The following is a 24,397-nucleotide window of genomic DNA, read 5'->3' as shown; positions in this document are numbered from 1 at the left end:
ACCATGGCAAAAGTGTAAGCAGCAAATCTGCTGCGTGTGAACATAGCACAAGCTCCTGTGCACAGAGGCAGTCAAGTTCTTTAGCAAGGGTCCCGATGGCCCGTGTGTTTCAACGTACCGTGCATCATCGGGTATAACATCGTATGTGGACATTTGCTCCTCTTTGAGCATCGGTCCGATGTCGGATTGCAATGTACAGACTAGCCGTGCGTCTCCTGATCCGAGTGTGACCTTTTCATAGAAATATATGAAGCCGTTCCGGAGAGCCGCAGCCGGTCCACACATTACGATTTAACATCGGACATGTGAAAGAGCCATGGAACGCCACCCGGTATAAAGTGTCTGATGAAAACAGCCAATTTCGGTTTCCAGTTGATTTTTTTTTCCAGAATTGGTCAGGATATGTCCCCCAAAAATATCCATATTCTTCTCCATCAGAGTGAGGGCAAAGTGACATACATCTCTATCCTTCCACCATATGCCCAGACATTATCGGACATTTCTCCAGAAAAGGAATTTACTATACTAGAGAAGTGCTGATGAAAATCCCAGCTGGAAGCACAAAGCAAAACGGTCCTTTTCTCCACATCAGTGGGTCTTTCTTCCATTTGGACTTCACAGATCAGCATTTCATGGCATCTAATAAAACACTCTGGTGGGGACACTTCATTACATATAGCAGGAGTGGCAGCTGATGGTCTCATGTCTTAACCCAATCTAATCATCAATTCATCCTAATGCAGAATTTACTGAAGCCCCCCATACAATTTATTGTATAGCTGGCAGCTATTTTCCCGACTCACACCCAGGCGCCCATGTTTGCTATGACAAAGCTGCTAGCCATGGCTTATTTCTGAAGAATAGGGAAGGCCGAACCCAAACTGCACCTTTAGCTTTCTACCTTGCTTAGCTTGATCCCTTTGACATGGTCTTAATTGCCAATGTTGGGTACTTCTTGAGAGCCATTACTTGCCGGATTTCTCCTTCATGCCTTTGATGGTGAAACATACTTCATATTATAGCGTTTTACATAAACCTCATATTATGCACACTCCCCTAGTGATATATCATTTCTATTATATCATAGGTCCCCGTACATTTCTTTAGGTATTTCTTTAGGTCTTATATTTTCATGGGTGTTTAATCTCTTGTCCATCACAGTCGGGTGACTACACACATCACCATAAAAAACAGCGGTTGAGTGACTGCCTTCTAAGTGGTTATGTGACAGTGTGATCACGCGACTGATGATGTCAGCAGTCATGTGTTATAACGTGTGACTCATGACATGGTCCTTCCTTTACGGAGCGGTGCACTCCATGTCACGTCCTGTGATCTACCTCTGCTTTCCTTAGACATGCGCATGAGCCATATTGTGAACATACAAAACTCTCACCTCTAGATATCCTTCTTTACCAACTAATTAACAAATGAGGTGGCAAAGTAAACAAACCATCACATATGACATAGGCATCCCTCTTACTATGGAGTTGTGACAGTCCACCCCCCTAGGTCTCCAGATGAACCTTGCTGTGGAGGAGTAACACGTCGGGTTCACCACTATGGACCCCTATTAAGCGAAGTACAATGTTTACTCCAGCCTCCCATTTTTTCCAGTCGTTCCTGTCTGCACATCTACAGTATAGATTTGTGAGGATTTTACCAGTTGGTCAATCATGTAAGATACACTGTACCCACGGTATCTAAACATCACTTGTGAACTACTGTTTGTGTTTATACATGTTAATTGAGTATCCTCCACCATTGCATGAGATAGCAATAGATTTACATCTCACAATCTTTCATACAGCCTAAAGGCCCCTTTACACACAGACTTTCTAGAGATCCCACCAGCGATCCCAACCTGGCCGGGATCGCTACAAAGTCTCTGGTGAGCTGTCAAACAGGCAGACCTGGCCAACGACGCAACAGCGATCCGGACCTGCAGAGCGACCTCGCTAGTCATTGGGGACGTTGTAAAGCAGCTTTTTGAAAGGGAAGTCGCTAACGAAGTCGCTGTAAAGTCCCCTTTACACACTGAGACTTTGCTGCACAGCGGGAAACAAAGGACCAAAGAATGGTCCTGAACGATTTGTAGCGATCAGCAACTTCACAGCAGGGGCCAGGTCGCTGATGCGTTTCACACACTGCAATGTCGCTGGGGAGGTCGCTATTACATCACAAAACCGGTGACGTTACAGCGATGTCGTTTGCGATGTTGCAGTGTGTAAAGCCACCTTAAGGCCACAGCTAATCTGGTATGTTGGTGATCAATAGGTAGACACCTAGGACCATTTCATTACTTGGTAACCATCTGTTGGGCAAGTAGAGCTGAGTATTCCAAGACTACAGATCCTCACGACCTTCCCGGTCTGGTCTGGGACGGACCTTCCCGGTCTGGTCTGGGACGGACCTTCCCGGTCTGGTCTGGGACGGACCTTCCCGGTCTGGTCTGGGACGGACCTTCCCGGTCTGGTCTGGGACGGACCTTCCCGGTCTGGTCTGGGACGGACCTTCCCGGTCTGGTCTGGGACGGACCTTCCCGGTCTGGTCTGGGACGGACCTTCCCGGTCTGGTCTGGGACGGACCTTCCCGGTCTGGTCTGGGACGGACCTTCCCGGTCTGGTCTGGGACGGACCTTCCCGGTCTGTGAATTTTTCTGGTATATTTACTCTACACCCTAGGGTCAGAAAAGGGTGAGCAGGGAGGGGAGGGGGGGGGGGGGGGTGTCGCCATTCTCTTGCATGTATTATAGGGTGACAACCTCTGCGGATTGGTATGGTTTACATTTAAGGGTTTTACAAGCATAGATTGAGGACCCCATCATATTTGATGGCCGTACCTTGTATCCTACATGTTTTTATAAATATACTCATGCCCTTTTGGTGTTATCTGTATTTTATTAACAATTTTAAACGCATATCTTATAAAAAAATAATTCTTTTAAAGTTGTATTTTTTTTTCCCATTCATGTTAGCCATTTATTTGAATCCATCAATTATCTACTGATCTAGTCCATTGGCTCATTAAACCAGAGGATAGCTATTTCTAGGAGTTTTGAGAAGATGTGATATCTGGATTAATATCACCGTCCCACAAAAATATGTATATAAAGTCTGGTTACATTTTGAATTATGGCCCCATGCTAAATATATATGTAAAGCCAGCATATATTAGAAGGCGATGATCACTGTCAGTGGCTGGAATTTACCAATGTTCACCCGTGATGGCGGATGTAGGGTATAATTTGCAAGTTCAAACAGCTCATTGGAGAAATAATCAGGTGGAAAATGTGAGCAGAGCCGGGAGCCTCCAACAAGTCCTCCGCTGTAATGAACCGTGACCCTGAAGCTCGGGGAGATCACAGACTTATGGTGGGTGAACACAGAAAATGCAGGGTATTTACAGAGGTCAGGAGAGTCCCGTGACTCCATATGCACAGAGGATCTCCGGCTGCGAGGGCTTGCTGGGAGTTGTAGTTGCACACTAGTATAGTAGTTATGCAGGACACAGATGTGAGATTGCTCGGTGCACAATGCTTCGCTTCTGACTAAGATAGGTTGTGATGTAACAGAACGTCCCGAGATCAGACAACCCTGAAAAGTCCAATTACCATGCAACATTGTGAAAGCAATTAGTACAGAAGTCACACAGCACAAGCCACTGTCACATGTGCGCAGTGACTGGCAATGTACACCATGTACTAAAGCCAATATTCAGCACAAACTTCACAATTACAAGTGCATTAAAAACTATCCCAAGCATGCGGTGTCTGAAAAATCGAGAATCTGATTTGGCTTTTATCCTAAGTCACAAGTCAAGGCTCGTAGGCTCGATACTGACTTTTAGGAGTGCTATATTCAATAGGTGGTGATAAAGTTCAAGTCTTCCTTCCTCTCCAAAGAGGCAATTTACACAGCACATGGACAGATGAGGATCTCACCTCTGGGACCCTCACACTCACATGTGGAGGACAGGGGTCTCTGGCCAAAAACAGTCTACGGGGGTCACATTAGAGTAGCGTCAAGCTGGTATTGAGCATGGCATATTAAAAAATAGATACTTTCATGTTCAGAAGTAGTGATGAGCAGGCACTACTATGCTCGGGTGTTCGGTACTTGTAACTAGTGATGAGTGAGCACTACCATGCTCGGGTGCTCAGTACTCGTAACTAGTGATGAGCGGGCACTACCATGCTCGGGTCCTCAGTACTCGTAACTAGTGATGAGCGAGCACTACCATGCTCGGGTGCTCAGTACTCGTAACTACGGTAGTGATGAGCGAGCACTACCATGCTCGGGTGCTCAGTACTCGTAACTAGTGATGAGCGAGCACTACCATGCTCGGGTGCTCAGTACTCGTAACTAGTGATGAGTGAGCACTACCATGCTCGGGTGCTCGGTACTCGTAACTAGTGATGAGCGGGCACTACCATGCTCGGGTGCTCGGTACTCGTAACTAGTGATGAGTGGGCACTACCATGCTCGGGTGCTTAGTACTCGTAACTAGTGATGAGCGGGCACTACCATGCTCGGTAGTCGTAATGAGCAGTTGAATGCTAAACTAAAGTGCCCGAGAATAATGGAAGTCAGTGGGAAGTCAAGCATTATTTCGGAAGATTTCTTGAAAAAAATGTTATATGTCCCCCATTACCTTCCATCATACTTGGGTACTTGAGTCTTGCCCATCCAACTGCTCATTATGAGTACAAAGCATTGTAGTGCTCGCTCATCACTAGTTACGAGTACCGAGCACTGGAGCATGGTAGTGCCTGCTCATCACTAGTTACGAGTACCGAGCACCCGAGCATGGTAGTGCCCGCTCATCACTAGTTACGAGTACCGAGCACCCGAGCATGGAAGTGCTCCCTCATCACTAGTTACGAGTACCGAGCACCCGAGCATGGTAGTGCCCGCTCATCACTAGTTACGAGTACCGAGCACCCGAGCATGGAAGTGCTCCCTCATCACTAGTTACGAGTACCGAGCACCCGAGCATGGTAGTGCCCGCTCATCACTAGTTACGAGTACCGAGCACACAAGCATGGTAGTGCCCGCTCATCACTAGTTACGAGTACCGAGCACCTGAGCATGGTAGTGCCTGCTCATCACTAGTTACGAGTATACAGCACCCGAGCATGGTAGTGCCCGCTCATCACTAGTTACGAGTACCGAGCACCCGAGCATGGTAGTGCCCGCTCATCCCTAGTTACGAGTACTGAGCATGGTAGTGCCCACTCATCCCTAGTTACGAGTACTGAGCATGGTAGTGCCCACTCATCCCTAGTTACGAGTACCGAGCATGGCAGAGCATGTGCATCACTTTTTAGAAGTTATCACCTGTCCATGAAATAGTTTTGTAAATAGACTGAGTGGTGGGGGGAAAAAGGTAATGTACCAAGATGAGAGATTACCTGGGTGGTGATGGGGGGGGCAGTACACTGGGAACAGGGTCCTGAGCTCTGTCAGAATAGAGCGGTGGCCAGGCATTCACACCACAGCTCCTTTCATTGTCTATGGGTTTGCCAAGGATAAAGTACAGAGCTGCTAAGCTTTTTTTCTTGGAAGTCTCACGCAGAATGAATGTTAGGCCAGTGCTCCATTCCAACTGTGCCACGTTCTTGGAGTCCCAAGAGTCAGACTCCCTCCAATCAGCAAGTATCACCAAATCTGTACATATGGGAATAACCCTTCTGTTCAAACTATGGCTCCATCTGTATGAATACAAGTGCACTGTCTGACTTACAGGAGCCTTGTAATTATGTCCCATCCACAGGTGCGGACCCCTCATCAAGGAAGAGGGTGTACTGAGGTGCGGGCCCCTCACTTACCAAAACAGGGTCTACTGACCATATACTGTCTCTGGGGAGCTACAAAGAGCATCATAGGGCCAAGAAATATTATTTAGTTCACGGCAGGAGACCTGGTGACAAGTAAGCTGAGCATAGCACTCAATGTCCGGCCAAAGCAAATTATATTTAGGGCGTATAAAAAGATAAAGAAAATCCCGTGATCCCAATGAATTACTCCTCTATAAATCACATTTAGAATATGGGATCCAGTATGGGGCTACAAATTTTTACAAAGGGTATTGGGACGTTAGAGTCAGTTCAATGGCAGCAACTACTGTAGACTATTACAAGGAATAGAAGGCCTCCGGTGTGAGGGGAGGTTGGAGAATTTAGGCTTCTAGTACCCGGCGTTGCCCGGGATAGTAACTGTCTCTCTGTCTCTCTGCCAGTCTCTGTCTGTGTGTCGCTGTATGTCTCTTTCCTTGTCTGTCTATGTCTCTGTCTGACTATTGCTATCTCTGTCTGTATTTGTATCATATCAGTCTCCATCTCTGTCTGTCTCTTTCCCCATCTGTCTCTGTCTGTCTCTTTCCCCATCTGTCTCTGTCTGTCTCTTTCCCCATCTGTCTCTGTCTGTCTCTTTCCCCATCTGTCTCTGTCTGTCTCTTTCCCCATCTGTCTCTGTCTGTCTCTTTCCCCATCTGTCTCTGTCTGTCTCTTTCCCCATCTGTCTCTGTCTGTCTCTTTCCCCATCTGTCTCTGTCTGTCTCTTTCTGTCTATCCATCTCTCCACCGACATCATATAAGCTCACACATAAGCTTCAACTAACAGTTTATTTTGTTCCTATAGCAACCACTGACAGTTGCTATTAATAACCTATAGCTCCCACCTCCATTCAGTTTAAAGGAAACCTGTCAGCAGAAATTTCGCCCAAAACCTAAAAGATTCCCCCTCTGCAGCTCGTGGGCTGCATTCTAGAAAGGTCCCTGTTATTATTGTGCCCCATGTGAGACCAAAATAAAGACTTTATAAAGTGGTACCTTTTTGTATTCAGATAGTGTAAATGTGACACGGGGGCGGGCTCTCTGCCGTCCGTTATTCTGCCTCCTGGTCCTGTATGCCGCCCCCATCGCTCCTTTCCATAGCTGATGCACCGCCCACTGCTCCAGCCATCCCCGCGCATGCCCAGTGCCAGTCTCACGAGACTGAGCAGTGTGACCGCTGGTGACGTGTGCGCAGGCAAGTGATTATGGGCGGGGCTGTGATTGTTATCAGCAAGTACCCACCCATAATCTCGTGAGTGCGCAAACCTCACCAGCGGTCACACTGTGCTCAGGGTAGATGCTAGACTGTATGGGCTGCTTCCAGGGATGACGTCCCTTTTGTCACGTGATAGTATTTTGAACACGCCCCTATCACGTGACAAAAGGGACGTCATCCCTGGAAGCAGCCCATACAGTCTAGCACTACCCTGAGCACAGTGTGACCGCTGGTGAGGTTTGCGCGCTCACGAGATTATGGGCGGGTACTTGCTGATAACAATTACATCCCCGCGCATAATCACTTGCCTGCGCACATGTCACCAGCGGTCACACTGCTCAGTCCCATGAGACTGGCACTGGGCATGCGCGGGGATGGCTGGAGCAGTGGGCAGTGCATCAGCTATGGAAAGGAGCGATGGGGGCGGCATACAGGACCAGGAGGCAGAATAACGGACGGCAGAGAGCCCGCCCCCGTGTCACATTTACACTATCTGAATACAAAAAGGTACCACTTTATAAACTCTTTATTTTGGTCTCACATGGGGCACAATAATAACAGGGACCCTTCTAGAATGCAGCCCAGGAGCTGCAGAGGGGGCATCTTTTAGGTTTTGGGCGAAATTTCTGCTGACAGGTTCCCTTTAATGGCGGCAGGATTTTAGAGACTAACTGTAAAGCACGGGGTTACATTTTTCTGTCAAAACATAGTCTACGACGTTCCCTGAGTCACATGGGGTGTCTGTGTAAAATTTCGTGATTGTAAATGCGACGGTGCGGATTTCTTTAGCGGACACACACACACACACCTTTATATATTAGATGCGCACACACGTGTGATCAGTACAAAGGACTGGCACATGATTTATTCCTTTCAAGTACCAGGGGGCACTCATGTGGAAGAAAGGCGATTCTGGCAGCTAAAATAGGAAAGGGTTCTTTACAGTTACAGCAGTCAGACTGAGGTATGCCGACCACAAGAGGTAGTAATGGCAGATAATAGGTCAGTATTTATAGGAGGGCTGGAGGCTTTTCTCAGAAGGAATGACTTATAAGTGATCTAGTGATAGAGACTGAATAACTGCTGGATGAAGGGGGATATACTTTACAACAAAGCACAACCTATTGTGTGGTCGGCACAATATCAGGAAGTCTTGTGTCGCGGCCTCGGGGGCGATATTTTAAGTGAACTTACAGCGACAGGAACGAGAAATAACGAAACAAAAACCACACAAGAGGCTTCTACAACAATAAGGGCACTAAATGGGGACATTCTGACTGCGTCCTACTAAGAAAACATCAGAAATACAAGTTGGGACACATTTTGGCCACAATGGAGGGATTCAGAGCCCCTCGGGCCATGGTTCTTAGGTCTACCCCCATCCCCCGGTGTCAGTACAGTCATAACAGTGAGAATAAAAAGATGTAAAGTAACCAAACAAAACTACATAGACAATGATATAACAAAACATCTCCTGGAGCCCCCAAACCGGATAGACACTACAGATGTGTCACTTCTCAGCACAGAACACACGGGTGATAATGGCAGCAGTGTCTCCTGCCCAGACCCACCTGTAATGTTGTGGGAGAGCACAGCTGCCAGCTCCCTCCTGACTGTGGTCCTCCCCAGAACTAAGGCAGCATGGACATCCCCAACCAAGTCACCCACTCACTCCTCTGGATCATACCAACATCTCCACAAATCTAAGAACAAAACTAACCACGACAAAGTCCCCGGATCAGCCTCTTACTTCATTTATAATGACAGATACGGGGTTTATCCAAAAGAAAAAACTGCGCGGAACTTGAGAAAAGTAAGGACACCCGCACTTGTCCCCCCCCAAGTTTCGAACAATTATGGTTCACTCCAAGCAGACACCACAAAGGCGAAACCATTACAAAGTAAAGGGGGAGACAGCGGCGATATCCACTTACGTTATAACAAGAAGTAACTACTCGTTCAACGTGAAGCGATATATGGCGTCTCACAATATTTATAAGGCTTTAATAAGGATGGTGCTTTACCTCAGCCGGCCTTCCGTGTCCGCCATGGTCAGTGGTACAGTCCGCTTGTGTATATTCCCGAGGAAAGTACACGCTGTTCTCTACGTCACAGAAAGAGACGTTGTGTGAAGCCGAACGGAAAGAGACAATGAAAACAGGGAACCCGCGTGGCCACGCCTCTGACACATGATTGGTGCTCGCGCGTGTAGTAGAATTGCGTCACTACTCCGCCCCATCTCGATTGAACAGATGCTGCACATGTGTTGTGAGCCCTCCCGCTTGCTTTTTCTAGCTTGTACTTTTTTTTGTTTAAGGGGCCCGTCCGCATTTGCTTGATGGTTTGTGACAAAACAAAAGAATGATACAGACATGCGCAGAGTGTCAGTATAGGAAGACAAACTTCTGAAGGCCTGAGACAATTTTGGTATTAAAAACAGCAATAACTTTTTTTATTATTATTATTAATCTCAATGGGCAAAATCTGCTGTGGAAAAGATTAAAGGACACATAAAAAAACTTCAGGCCTCTAAGGCCCTGTGCGCACAGGAAAACGGAATTTTATTAAGAAAATTCCGCAGGGTCTGAAAGATTACTGCACCCGCAATAAAAAACCGTGGCAAGCCGTACCCGAAAACCGCATGCCGTTTGCTGCGGTTTTACCGCGCTATTGTTCGGGGTATTGCCGCGGTTTTGCCGCATGCGGGTTGGTACATGTGCTTTAAAAAAAAGTCATTTACTTCTGAGATAGATAGATAAATAGAGGGATAATAGACAGAAGAATAGATAGAGGGATAGATAGATAGAGAGATAGATAGATAGAGGGATAGATAGATAGATAGATAGATAGAGGGATAGATAGATAGATAGAGGGATAGATAGATAGATAGATAGATAGATAGAGGGATAGATAGATAGATAGATAGAGGGATAGATAGATAGATAGATAGATAGATAGAGAGATAGATAGAGGGATAGATAGATAGATAGATAGATAGATAGATAGATAGATAGATAGATAGAGGGATAGATAGATAGATAGAGGGATAGATAGATAGATAGATAGAGGGATAGATAGATAGATAGATAGATAGATAGATAGATAGATAGATAGATAGAGGGATATATAGAGGGATAGATAGATAGATAGAGGGATAGATAGATAGATAGATAGATAGATAGATAGAGGGATATATAGAGGGATAGATAGATAGATAGATAGATAGATAGAGGGATATATAGAGGGATAGATAGATAGATAGAGGGATAGATAGATAGATAGATAGATAGATAGAGGGATATATAGAGGGATAGATAGTCCCTGTGAGCACACGCTGCATTTCTCCCGAGCGGTAATGTGTTGTTCACATTACCGGCCGTGGGAAATGCCCTGTGGTTACCTCTGCTGTCTCGTTGCGAGGCTGCATTCAGCGCTGTGTGTCAGTCGCGGCTGGATGCAAGCATCGCAAGACGTGGATTACGCCGGAGCTGTGTGTTTCGGGGGGGGTTAATAAAGGGGTGAACCAGGGGCTTTTTTGTGTTTTATTTAAAATAAAGGATTTTTCGGTGTGTGTTTTTTTCACTTTACTTACGGATTGATCATGTCAGCTGTCACATAGACGCTGCCATGATCAAGCCTGGACTTAGTGGCGGCAGAAAGAGCCGGGGACACTCCGGTACTGCCGCATAATGAATGCGACAGTCCTGGGGCAGCTGCGGGCTGATATTCTCGACTGCGGGGGGGGGGGGGCATTAACCATGGCCCTCGCCCTCCCCAGCCTGAGAATACCGGGCCGCCGCTGTGTGCTTACCTCGGCTGGATGGTAAAAATATGGCGGAGCACATGTGTTTTTTTTTCTATATGTCCGTTTGCTTTCTATGTGTATTTGTCACGCTCCCCGGCTCCCCTGCCATGCTCCCCGGCTCTCCTGCCACGCTCCCCGGCTCCCCTGCCATGCTTCCCCGCTCTCCTGTCACGCTTTGCCGCTCCCGTACTATGCTTCCCGGTCCCCCGCTCCACAGCCTCCATGCTCCGTCACCTGCGTCCTCCAGGCAACCCGGTCCCCGCTCCCGGCGCCCGTCGGCAACGCTGAGCCAGCCCGGCACTCCTGCCTCCTGTGCACCGCTCCCTGCTCTGGCTTCTGGCACCCGGGCCTCGCGCATGCGCATTAGGGCGCGCGCGTGGTCATTGACCCTCTCTTAAAGGGCCAGCGTCCTCCAACAGGATATTGAGGAATCAGGTACAGGGTATATAGGGGGTTCCTTTCCAAGTGGGCGGGGCCTGTTCTTTGTGTTTGCTAAGCTAGGAGTCAGGTCTCCCTGTGCTTTGTTCCGTACTTACCTATCTCTCTTGTAGAGTCGCTCCTGTCCCCCCAACCGGTCCTGATGATTCCAGAACCCCGAACGGTGACTGTCCGCCATCTCGCCAGTCCCTACCATCTCCGATCCCTGGATCCGTGTGGTGACCCACCTCCTCGCTCCGTTGGTTCCGGATTCTGCCTGACATCACCTCGGCCTCCGAACCTGAGCTCCGTCACCCGGACTACCTTCAGAGACTCCGTGGTCCCAGGGACTTATTCACTCCACTCCTCTGAACGGACTGTCCTGCTACCCGTAGTGCTCCGGCTACCGGGCACCTTGCCCTCGGTGAGGTGTTCAGCCCAGTGGATCCACCTCCTGGGCCTACCCGTCCTCCTGGTCCTAACAGTAAGAACAGGCCATGGATCCCGCCGAAGCACTAGCGGCCCAGCTGGGCAACTTGCAGCAGGAACTCGGACGACAGCGCGAGCCTCAGTCCCGCATGCTGGCCTTCATGTCCTCGGTGGATACCCGCCTGAACACGCTACAAGCAACTGCCACGTCCCTGGCATCTCAGGCTTCTACAGCACAGTCCACGGCCGCAGTTCCCGTGGCGGCTTCCTCGGAAGCCTCTAAACTCCGCTTGGCCTCTCCACCCCGATATGCCGGAGATCCTAAGACCTGCAGAGGATTCTTGAATCAGTACTCCCTCCACTTTAAGCTGCTTCCGCACCTGTTTGCCTCCGACCAAGCCAAGGTGGCGTTTGTGATGTCCCATCTAGAGGGTGAGGCACTGGCCTAGATGAACCCCTTGTGGGAGAGGGAGGACCCTGTAACTACTAACATCCAGGAATTCCTGCAGGCGTTTAGAACCACCTTTGACGAACCCGGACGTGCCGCCGCGTCCGCCTCATCACTCCTCAGGCTACGTCAGGGGACCTTGACGGTGGGCCATTATGCCATCCGCTTTCGCACCTTGGCCTCAGAATTGGGGTGGAACAATGAGGCCCTCACCGCCGCCTTCTGGGAAGGACTCTCCAGTCGTATTAAGGACGAGCTGGCAGGCCGCGATGTTCCTTCCACTCTGGATGCCCTGATTACACTAGCCACCCGCGTTGACCTCCGTTTTCAGGAATGATCCAAAGAGGTGTCCCGCGAGAGACGTCCGATACGGCATTCCTCTCCTCCGCAGAAGCCCGTCGTACCTCAGTTGGCATCGCCTGGCGTCTCTGTCCACGAACCCATGCAGAGTGATCGTTTGCGGCAGTCCAAACAACGCCGAGCAGAACGGCTCGCCAAGGGTCTCTGCTTCTACTGCGGAGAGGGCACACACCTGCTACGTTCCTGTCCAGAGAGGCCGGGAAACTCCAAAGCCTAGGGTTGGTAGGAGAGGCCACCCTAGGTGCTGGGACTCTCTCAGACCCGGTTATGTGGACTGATCAAGTGACAATGGGAGAGACGCGGTTCACGGCAGAGGCGTACCTCGATTCCGGGGCAGCAGGCAATTTCATCCAGCAGGCCACGGTGGACAAGTACCAGGTGCCGGTTACTCCACTCGACAAACCCCTCGTGATTGCCTCTGTAGATGGGAGACCCCTCTCTGACACCATCTCGTGGATCACCAAGCCAGTAGAACTACGTATCGGTGCCTTGCACACCGAGAACATCACTCTCTACGTCCTCCCACACATGTCTCATCAAATCCTGCTGGGACTCCCCTGGTTACGGACACACGAACCGTCGGTCAGCTGGCGTACTGGTGAAATTACCCGATGGGGCTCTTCTTGCCACGAGAACTGCCTGAAGTCCATACAGCCCATCCGACGAACTCCGGTTCCGGAGTCCCTAGCAGGACTGCCTTCGGCCTATTGGTCCTTCGCGGACGTCTTTGATAAAAAGGAGTCAGAGGTACTGCCGCCACATCGTCCTTACGACTGTGCCATCGACCTACTCCCGGGAACTACACCACCTCGAGGACGGATATATCCTTTGTCCCCTGCTGAAACAAGAGCCATGTCTGCCTACATCACTGAGAACCTGGCAAGGGGATTCATCCGGAGATCCTCCTCTCCTGCTGGAGCAGGCGTCTTCTTCGTTAAGAAGAAAGAGGGCGACCTGCGCCCATGCATTGACTACCGGGGATTGAACCAAATCACCGTAAAGAATAAATACCCCCTGCCGCTCATCCCCGAATTGTTTGATCGGCTTAGAGGAGCTCGTGTGTTTACCAAGTTGGATCTTCGTGGTGCCTACAACCTGGTCCGCATCCGCTCTGGGGACGAATGGAAGACCGCATTTAACACCTGCGATGGGCACTACGAATATTGTGTGATGCCCTTCGGCCTGTGTAACGCACCGGCAGTCTTTCAAGAATTAGTGAACGACGTGTTCCGGGACCTTCTCTACGTCTGTGTGGTGGTATATCTGGATGACATCCTGGTCTTCTCTCCGGACCTCCAGACCCACAGAGAGAAGGTGCAGCTGGTACTACAAAGACTGAGAGAGAATCGTCTGTACGCCAAGTACGAGAAGTGTGTCTTCGAGCAGTCTTCTCTTCCCTTCCTTGGTTACGTAATCTCCGATACCGGCCTGCAGATGGACCCAGAGAAGGTCTCTTCCATTCTCAACTGGCCCCCTCCTTCCGGACTGAAGGCAATTCAACGGTTTCTTGGATTTGCGAACTATTACCGTCAGTTCATCCCTCACTTCTCTGCCCTGACTGCGCCTCTCTCTGCCTTGACCAAGAAGGGGGCTAATCCAAAGGACTGGTCACCTGCGACCGACACCGCGTTTGGCTCCCTGAAACGGGCATTTGCTTCCTCTCCTGTGCTCCACCGTCCTGAGTTAAACCGACAGTTCACCTTGGAGGTGGATGCCTCTTCCTCTGGAGCCGGAGCAGTGCTCATGCAGAAGTCCTCCTCCGGAAAGATGGTTACTTGCGGTTTCTTCTCCAAGAGCTTCTCAGCGCCTGAACGCAACTACACCATCGGTGACCGAGAGCTATTAGCAGTCAAACTGGCTCTGGACGAATGGTGCTACCTTCTGGAGGGAGCAGTGTACCCCGTGATCATTTACACGGACCACAAGAACCTGGAATACCTGCGGTCTGCTCAGCGACTGAACCCACGACAAGCCAGGTGGTCCTTGTTCTTTGCCAGGTTCGACTTTCAGCTCCATTTTCGGCCCGCGGATAAGAATGTGCGAGCAGATGCCTTGTCCAGGTCATTCCTGCCCATGGAACAGGAGGAGGAGACATCCCAGCCCATCATCTGCCCAAGTAAAATCATTCCGGTGGCTCCTGTCACTCTGGCCCAGATACCACCCGGGAAGACCTATGTCTCTGAAACTGACAGACAAAAAGTGTTGCACTGGGGCCATGCCTCGAAAATAGCCGGCCATGCTGGTCAGAAGAGAACATGGAGTACAATTGTACGTCACTACTGGTGGCCATCCGTTCGCACGGACGTCGCGTCTTTTGTCTCAGCCTGCTCCTCTTGTGCCCGGAACAAGACGCCCAAACACCTGCCATATGGTAGCCTTCTGCCGCTGCCAATTCCCTCCGTTCCGTGGCAACATATTGCCATGGACTTTATTACAGACTTGTCCGCCGGACACACAGTCATATGGGTCGTGGTGGACTGGTTCTCCAAAATGGCTCATTTCGTCCCTATGGCTGGACTCCCCTCTGCCCAGGAACTCGCTGACGCCTATATACAGCACATCTTCCGGTTGCATGGCTTTCCCTCACACATTGTGTCCGACAGAGGAACTCAGTTTACCTCCCGCTTCTGGAGGGCCCTCTGCAAACATCTGGGAGTGACTCTGGACTTTCCTTCAGCCTACCATCCTCAGTCGAATGGCCAAGTGGAATGAGTCAATCAGATCCTGACCTCCTTCTTGCATCACTACGTTAACACCCATCACGATGACTGGTCCACGCTCCTTCCATGGGCTGAATTCTCCCATAACCATCACATCAGTGAGTCCTCCTCCAGCTCTCCCTTCCATGTCGTTTACGGACTTCAGCCTTCCGTCCCATTGCCTGTATCTTCTTCCTCGGATGTCCCTGGTGCTGATACCGTAGTCCGTGATTTTTCAACAATTTGGGACTCTGTCAAGAAGTCCCTTGGACGTGCTTCCCTGCGGATGAAAATACACGCGGACAAGAGGCGTCTGGATCCTCCGTGTTTCTCTCCAGGAGATCTGGTCTGGCTTGCTTCCAAATATGTCCGATAGAAGCTACCATCATACAAGCTGGGTCCTCGCTACATCGGGCCGTTTAAAGTCATCGGCAAGATAAATGAGGTCTCCTACAAGCTGCAGCTCCCGGCCACGATGAGGATACCCAACTCCTTTCACGTCTCCCTGCTCAAGCCGGTTGTCCTTGGTCCCTTCTTTGCTGCTGCCAGTTCTGCTCCTTCTCCTATTGCTGACGATGACATCTATGTGGTAAGGGATATCGTGGCCATGAAGACTGTGCGAGGCCGACAGTTCTTCCTGGTGGACTGGGCTGGGTATGGTCCTGAGGATAGGTCCTGGGAACCCCGGGAGAATGTGGGTACTCCCCTGATATGTGCCTTCCTGTCCCGGTTGTGGGTTGTGGGGCATGGGGGAAGGGGTACTGTCACGCTCCCCGGCTCTCTTGCCACGCTTCCCCGCTCTCATGTCACGCTCCGCCGCTCCCATGCTATGCTTCCCGGTTCCCCGCTCCACAGCCTCCATGCTCCCTCACCTGCGTCCTCCAGGCAAACCGGTCCCCGCTCCCGGCGCCCGTCGGCAACGCTGAGCCAGCCCGGCACTCCTGCCTCCTGTGCACCGCTCTCTGCTCTGGCTTCTGGCACCCGGGCCTCGCGCATGCGCATTAGGGCTCTGACTGAGCACTCCGCCCTATAAACCAGGCTGTGTTCACAATCCTTATACCAGGAGTCCTAGCTGCCCAGACATGGAGGTTAGTCCAGATAGTGGCATTTCAAGTTAGATTTTTAGTCTAGCTGCCCAGACAAGGATGTTTTTAACCTAGATAGTGGCATTTTTGTTAGGGACCCGGAATATTGAGATTTACCTTGCCGTTTGGTGTCTGGGCTTACATGCATTGGCCAATTCATAAACTAAAAATCTCATTTTTTCATATAGCAGTAATGCAGTACCAGAGTTCTCTTATACATTGATGGCATTTGGTGTGCGGCTGTATCCATTTTGTATTTGCTAGGTTTTTTCAGCTGGCACCTATACACACTTGTAGGATGTGCAGGTCAGTCTTTTGAAATATTTGCAGTGAGTTTTTTTTCTGACTGAGCACTCCGCCCTATAAACCAGGCTGTGTTCACAATCCTTATACCAGGAGTCCTAGCTGCCCAGACATGGAGGTTAGTCCAGATAGTGGCATTTCAAGTTAGATTTTTAGTCTAGCTGCCCAGACAAGGATGTTTTTAACCTAGAGAGTGGCATTTTAGTTAGGGACCCGGAATATTGAGATTTACCTTGCCGTTTGGTTTCCGGGCTTACATGCATTGGCCAATTCATAAACTAAAAATCTCATTTTTTCATATAGCAGTAATGCAGTACCAGAGTTCCCTTATACATTGATGGCATTTGGTGTGCGGCTGTATCCATTTTGTATTTGCTAGGTTTTTTCAGCTGGCACCTATACACACTTGTAGGATGTGCAGGTCAGTCTTTTGAAATATTTGCGGCCAACACCCAGACCGACCCGTTACCCCTGTCACCGGTAGCGGAGCTCTCAGCGTCTGTGAGGGAGGGCCCAGGCCTTACCTTCGTCACCGCTCTGCCACCGGTCCCGGCTTCCATCCCGGCCGCACCGCTGATGACGACGGCTCTGGCAGTCCGCCCGGCCGCAACGGCAGCGAAGCACCCATCCCGTTAACAAATCTGGGCCCATTCTTGGACTGGGGTCAAGGGGTGCTGCCCACTTCTTAGGGGCAGCATCAGGGCCAGGTTGTTTGGGTGGGTGACTGAAGGACCCGTTCCGTTGTTATTATTAAAAGTGTATTGTTCTTGCAACGCTTGAGGTGATATGCCTCCCGTAAGGGAAGTTGTATGAAAAAAATGCATGTGTGAAAATGTTTAAAAACGTTTTATTCTTTTTCAGTTCGTGAAAAATAAAACTGGTGATGGACGGGCAGCCCGCGGACGGTCTGCATTTTACTAAGGGGGAATGTGGCACCCTGGACAAGCCAGGGGCCACAGGTAACAACACACACACACCCCCACCCCCAGCAGTTCCCAGCAGACATCCCCAGTGAGACCTGAGTTCTTCCCTCGGGTTCAGACAGACACACCAGGTGGGCGGAGTCAGGCAGATGGAGACGCCCACCCAGGAGTCTAGCTGGCCTGAGGCAAAAACCAGCTCAGACAAGTCCAGGCAGAGGAAGAGAGAGGAGGTCTGCAGAGAGGCAGAGACAGACTGGGGCCTAGGTTGGAGCCTAGGTCCCTCGTGTAGCCAGTGGGGCAGACGGCAGTGGCCGTGTGTGGGAGCCGGGAAGACAGTCTTGGTGGAACCATAGGTAGACGGGGCTGGACGGTGGCCCACCGGTACCGAACCGGGGAGCCAGCTGGAAACCGGAGCGCAGGAGGAGCGTACACGAAGGTGAAGGAAAGGACTTACACTACCAACTTGGGGTCAGGGGAAAAACACCGCAGCCGCCTGTGGGACCCGTCCATCCAGCCGTTTGTTTGACCAGAGACTCTGTGTGGATTACTGGCTGAGTGAGTACCACTGTGCCGTGCGGCACAGCGCTGCCCCCGCGACCCTGCACCTCACCAGGCCCCGTAACCCGCCTGCTATCCCTAAAACCCTCACCGGGGCCCCGGGACAACCAACCCCCCCTACCCACGGAGGGGAGAACCAACATCCAAGCTGCTCTCTGTCATCGCTCCCGGGATCCCCGTCCAGAGCAGCGGTGGTGTCACAACTTCACCACAACCGTGGGTGGCGTCACGGACAATATCCCCCAAACCACACACCAATCCCCCCTTTCACTCACGGGCGAGAAACGCCGCTCGAGACCCCGGGATCCGGCCCACCGCTCGAGCCACCACCGAGCAGCAGCAGCAACAGCCGGACCCGAGCAGTGGGTGAGCGCAGCGTCCCCTCCTCCGCCCACGACAGTTACATTTTTCCTGAAAATTTCTCAGAACAATGCTTAGGTTTCCCATTGACTTCCATTATACCCGCTTAATCGAGTTGTGCCCATTTTGGCTTCAACTGCTCATTACAAGTACTGAGCACCCGAGCATGGTAGTGCCCACTCATCACTAGCTGTAGCACGCAGCAAGGACCTGACTCTGACAATCTCAGGTGAAACGGACCAATGCCCCTGACTGTATAACTGTGAAGCCCCCGCTCACCTGCAGGTAGCCTCAGGGTCTTCACGTGCTGGGAATCTTCCGGCAACAGGTAGGTCAGGTTAACTTCAATAGGAATCGTGACTCCACTCTCGGTAATTGCGGTCAGGGGGTGACCGCCACTGCAGTTTAGAGAGCATCTGGGGCTGATGGTAAATGCAGTTTGGTGTTATGGCCTCCCGAGAGTGAGGCTGGCCCCAGGGGCTCAGTGTAAATGTGTAGTACCACAGGTCGCAGAAGAACTCACACACAGGTAGCAATTTCTTTCAGGGTTTTTTCTCACTTTTTGCTGGTAGAGTGAGACAACCCAGGCGATGCTATGATGAACCAGGTGGAACCGGGTATCCCTCCGGCTGATATAGGGGTGACTGTCAACTCGCCTTCCTAGCCCTTCTTGTTTCGGATGACCTCTGACTTGAAGTGCTGTGGGAATCACCCAGGGGAGTTGCAACTGTCTTTCTCTCCTTTCTGGCCCGTTTGCTGGCAGCGTGGACCAAGTAAAGAACTGGCTTCTTGCCCCGTCTCACTTATGGGCCCCCTCGTTGCTGCTGATGCTGCAGACTCTGTGTAGGTTGGTGAGGCACATTCAGCACCCTCACCAGCAGGTTTAGCAGACGGAATACTTGGTTTGTTGCTCTAGGGACCTGTTTCCCCGTGCGGGCCTGGTCTACCAGGAGCCCCCTTACTCGGTCACCTCGCTCCTTCCTGAGGTGCCTTTCAGTCTGACTGTGTGGTAACCGAACTCCCCCGCGAACAGCCACCACACGTGCAGGGTCTGACTAGTGACACCGCGCATGTCCTCCTTCTGCGACTGCACACTGCGCTTCCTCACTTCAGTCTGGTTCACTACTGCCTCCCCACTGTGCCTGCCACTGCAACCTAGCAACCAGCTTCTCAACCCCACCACTAGCTGAGATGTGGAGGTCACGCCCCCTCCTGGGTCTGCCCAGGGGTCCCCTCTATGGTGTGTGTGAACTAGCCACCATGTGTCTGTGCGTCCACACCTTAATCAGCCATCAGGATTACCTGTTTGTACTGACCCTGCATGGGTGCAGTACTCAGTGGTGCCTGACCAGGTCAGGGGCGCCACATAACCACGTTCACACATTCAGTATTTGGTGAGTTTTTTACCTCAGTATTTGTAGCCAAAACCAGTAGTGGAACAATCAGAGGAAAAGTATAATAGAAACACGGGCACCACTGCTGCATTTTTTACCCACTTGGCTTATAAATACTGAGATAAAAACTCACCAAATACTTAACATGTGCACGCTACCTAAAATGCTGCTGTCAGTCCCTCATAGATGTATTAGCAGTGCACTGCTTTGGGGCGCGTCAATCTACGCACTTATAGGTGCCTCCGTGATGCGATCATAGGTCGCTGTGACAGCTATGGGTCTCCATTGTTGTCATCATTCACGGCGCTCCACTGAAGCTCAGCTTGGGCCAGGATTCCAAGGAGACTGTGATTTTTGTGATGTTCGGCAATACTGTGACATTTCTGTGTAATGCACAAGTGATCACAGGTTACAATCCCATAAATAGAACTAATAAATACAGTTAATAAAATAATAAATTAAGAATAGGAAAAAAAATTACATAAAAGTTTGTAGTGATGGGCAATTTCATACTGGAGGGTAATTTTACCACACAATTTATGGAGTAAAAACAACACTCAAAAAACAGTATCAAAATTGCGTTGTTGTTTTTTTTCTCACAATTTCACTGCACATGGATTATTTTCCTGTTTTCTGGTAAACTATATAGTAAAATGAGTGGTGTCATTCAAAAGTAGAACTCATCCCACAAAAAAATATGTACTTCTACGTCTATGAGGACAGAAAAATAAAAAAATATATATTTTAAGGAGGGGAACAAAAAAGGAAAGGGAAAAATAAAAGTTGGCCATGTCTGAAAGGGATTAACAAAACATGCTACAGGTTTTTTAATTTTTCAATGGAGTGAAAAAAACAAACGGAAAACAACTGAAAAAAGAGATGTAAACGAAAACCATCAGGGGACACTACAAAACGTTAGGAAAAGCACTCAGGAAACAAACCAAAAATATAAAGCAAAAAAGATGCTTCAGGAAAAATAACACCCATAATTTCCTGAAGCGTCTTCTGCATGAAAAACTCATTGGGTTCGCCTGAGCTTAAAAGACTATGCTATATACATATGTGCTGCCCCCACGTCAGCAGCCGGGCTGCTCGGATCCGGATCCGCAGTGGCTCGAGGGGTCCCCAAACCCGGGGGTCATGCGAACACTCAAATAAAAAGGGGGCATAATATGTACAGGGGATTGTTGTAGATACTTTGTGAAGCCACCCAGGGTGTGTGGTAATATGGAGTACCACCGCTGCTGTTGGGGAGCACCCGGGGGAGATAGAATGGCAGCTGGATGTTAACCCCTCCGTGGGTAGGGGTGGATGCCCCGTGGCTCAGTGTCCAGAACACGGGAGGTGATGGCTGTTGGTGGTGATGCACCAGGCCGGACCGGAGGGTGTTGGTGTACTCACGATTGAATAAATGCACACGAGTCTGCTGGTAAACCAAGGTGTCAGTGGCCGGCTGCTGCTTCAGGGTGTATACGGTTCCCACATCCGGCTGGTGTACCAATGTCCCTTCCTTCGGCACTCTGTATTTTCCTTCTATTTTAGACAACCTCGTATGGAATGGGGTAGTCCACTCCCGGTTTGGTTTTGGTTGGGAGATGTGCCCGCGAAAACTGACCCTTGGGATCTCAGTAGGTTGTTGCGGACACTCTATCCCCCGCGGTGGGCTGCCGTTTCGCTCTATCTGGGCTAACACTCTGGAACAACGTCTGGAACCTTGCTCCCGGCCTGGTTAATTAGAGAAGGGGCTTGCAACCGTCTTCTAAATAGGGTCCAGGTACCCCGCCTGTGCACGGTTTCCGGACCGGATCTCCGCTGTCGGTACCGGCGGGCTCCAACCCTGTTCCGGTCCACTCTGGATTTCCCGCGACCGGACTCCTGTCGCCTTTGGACACGGTCCACTGCTTGCAACCTAGCCAGTAGACTAGGGCCACTACCCTGGCTACCCTTCACTAGGCTCAGCCTTGACCTTGTGCGGTCACTTGAACTAGACCTTAACTCCAAACTAATTGACTGGTTTCCTCCCTCGGATCCTCAAGACCCCTCAGTGGGTGCTCCCAATCCGCCTGGTTCTGCCCACTGGTGTGTCCTTCCTACCCTGAGGGGGGTGGCTAGGGTTTTGTGGCTGATGGAACCTGGTGTGGGATGGTGTTGTGTGGGGTGTAGGTTTTTCTGTGACTACCTGGTGGCGCCAGGGCATCACACATACTGTATCATCCCATCTTTGCCAAAGCAGTAACCAAAATTTCCCTGGCGAAGGCTCCTCAGCAGATAGCAGTCGGTTGTTTTCTTTTGAAGTCCTCATCAAGGATTTTATAGAAGCCTAAAGGGGGCTTTACATGCAACGACATCGCTAATGAGATGTCCTTGGGGGTCACGGAATTCGTGACGCACATCTGGCCTCGTTAACGATGTTGTTGTGTCTGAAACGTACGAATGACCGCTAACGATCAAAAATACTCATCTAATCGTCGTTCAAATCCCAAATATCGTTGCTGGTGCAGGATGCTGGTTGTTCGTCGTTCCTGAGGCAGCACACATCGCTACGTGTGACACCCCAGGAATGACGAACAACACCGTACCTGCGTCCTCTGGCAATGAGGTGGGCGTGTCTTTCCTTTGGCTGCTCTCCACCCCTCCGCTTCTATTGACCGCCTGCCGTGTGACGTCGCACGAACCGCCCCCTTAGAAAAGAGGCAGTTTGCTGGACACAGCGACGTCGCTAGGAAGGTAAGTATATGTGACGGGGACTAACGATATTGTGCGCCACGGGCAGCGATTTGCCCGTGACGCACAAATGACGGGGGCGGGTCCGTGGCTTGGAGCAGGAGGCTCGGCCTGGGTTCCGGATAGCATCCAAGGGTCACTTCACTAATAGACTTTCACGGGCACGGGTGGTGACCGCCGACAGATCTGGGATCAGCTGGAGCCCATTGTGGCAGAGGACGGTACTTTGGGCCAGCGCCTGAACAACCTGTGAGTAAAAAGACTTGGAACCGCAGCGCCTGCCTCTGCCTCTCCTTTAACCTGCGCCGACACTTAGCGCTGCGGCGCCAACGGGGACTACCACCACCCCGATGGAAGTCACTGATTGGGCACTTCGGGTCTCTGCCCACAAGCATCCATCCATAAACCGAGCATTTGCAGAGGAATGATGTTATGGACATGGTTATGGACTGTTATGAGTATTAAGATTTACATATACCTTGTGAGTTGAGTGCTTTTCTGGTCCATGCTTTTTCTCCTTCCTTCTATATGAACTTCCATGTGCTCGCTCATCCCTAATCTCTAATCGTAGATCCAAGTCTCCTAGGAAAACCTTACTTGGAAAAGTGTGAAGTTCTCCAAATTGTGATCCTAAATGGAAACGTAAAACGTTTTACATTTTCGGAAAACCTCTGTCCCTCAGCACAGTTTCTTTAAAAAAACACACACAAACTGTGCTTTACTTATCCTCCCAGGGTCCAGCACTGAAACGGCATGATCAGAGCCACTTAGCGCTGAAGACAATAACAAATGTTGGGAGCAGCGGTAAAGACTCAGAGCCATCCCCGGGGACGGTAAGTAAAGCACAGTTTTTTTTATATAAAACAAATTTTTGCCAAGGGACAGGATTTTTTTTCCAAAATCAGAAAACCCATTTAACTCACTAAAAATGTGGTGCACAGTTCTCATCTACAATGATATTATTATTGCTAAAAATGATAATTTACTCCTGGTTATAATATAATACATAATACACATCAATAACAATCTTTTATTACTATCCAAACATTTCATGTCTAATTTTAATCTTAACTAGAAGTCTACTTCAATTTTTATTGTTTTAAATATAATTTATGAAGCAGAAAAAGTTATTGATAAAATTTGGGGGAGGTTTAAAAAAAATACAAACTAGAAAAAAAAAAGACAAAACAATTTTAGCATTTAAAATAATTAAATTTCATAACTTTATTTACACTTTTATAGATAATGGTTAGATAGGTGCTCATTCGATGATTCAAATTTTGCCTTATAATAGTTAAAAAATTGTTACGCAATGAAATTATATTGTTTGACTTTTATTGGAGCAGAGAAAAGAAGCCGGAGAAGAAGCTGTCCGTCAACCGTATCCTTCTTATATATAAATTCTAAGACAGTTTTTGGCTTATGGAGTAATATGTGATAAAATCCTAAAGTACATCACTAGAAGTCACAGAACTAAAGAATCCAAGAACATTACAGATGATTTATTGCATTGAAATGTCAAACATTAAATTGCATAAAGTCGGCAGGCAATGAGGTGGAACTAGAACTCTGTGTCCTGAGGCATGGCATGCGATGACAAGGAAATAGTATTTAATGCCGGAGACGTCAAAGCTGATCACAGTTTGTGCATTGTATTTAAAGTTGCTTTATTCTGTCTTCTCAATTGCCTAAATGTTTAGTTCAGGGTCAGCCAGGACCACCAGAGTGCTAGAAGATCTACCTGGGGGCCCAAGCACAGACACAATGATAGGCTTTAAAGGGAACCTGTCAGGTGTAACATGCACCAGAACCAGGAGCAATTCTTGGTACAGATTGCTAA

The 24,397-nt window shown here is 49.6% G+C and overlaps 1 protein-coding gene across 2 annotated transcripts in view; it reads right to left on the bottom strand.

Moving 5' to 3' along the window:
* Positions 1–9,155, bottom strand: part of C2H21orf91 (chromosome 2 C21orf91 homolog) — a 43,432-nt gene extending 34,277 nt beyond the window's left edge. The window contains exon 1 of one of the 2 annotated variants that reach the window (XM_075333067.1): positions 9,077–9,155. In XM_075333067.1, coding sequence (XP_075189182.1) covers positions 9,077–9,102 — 26 coding nt within the window. In that variant the 5' untranslated portion in view covers positions 9,103–9,155. Of the gene's footprint in view, positions 1–8,623; positions 8,667–9,076 lie in introns of those variants that run through there. The other variant, XM_075333069.1, reaches the window with a different exon arrangement.
* Positions 9,156–24,397: the final 15,242 nt, after the last annotated feature.

Source organism: Anomaloglossus baeobatrachus, chromosome 2, assembly GCF_048569485.1.
Source record: "Anomaloglossus baeobatrachus isolate aAnoBae1 chromosome 2, aAnoBae1.hap1, whole genome shotgun sequence".
Lineage (NCBI taxonomy): Eukaryota > Metazoa > Chordata > Amphibia > Anura > Aromobatidae > Anomaloglossus > Anomaloglossus baeobatrachus.
This window is presented reverse-complemented; position numbering and strand designations above follow the sequence as displayed.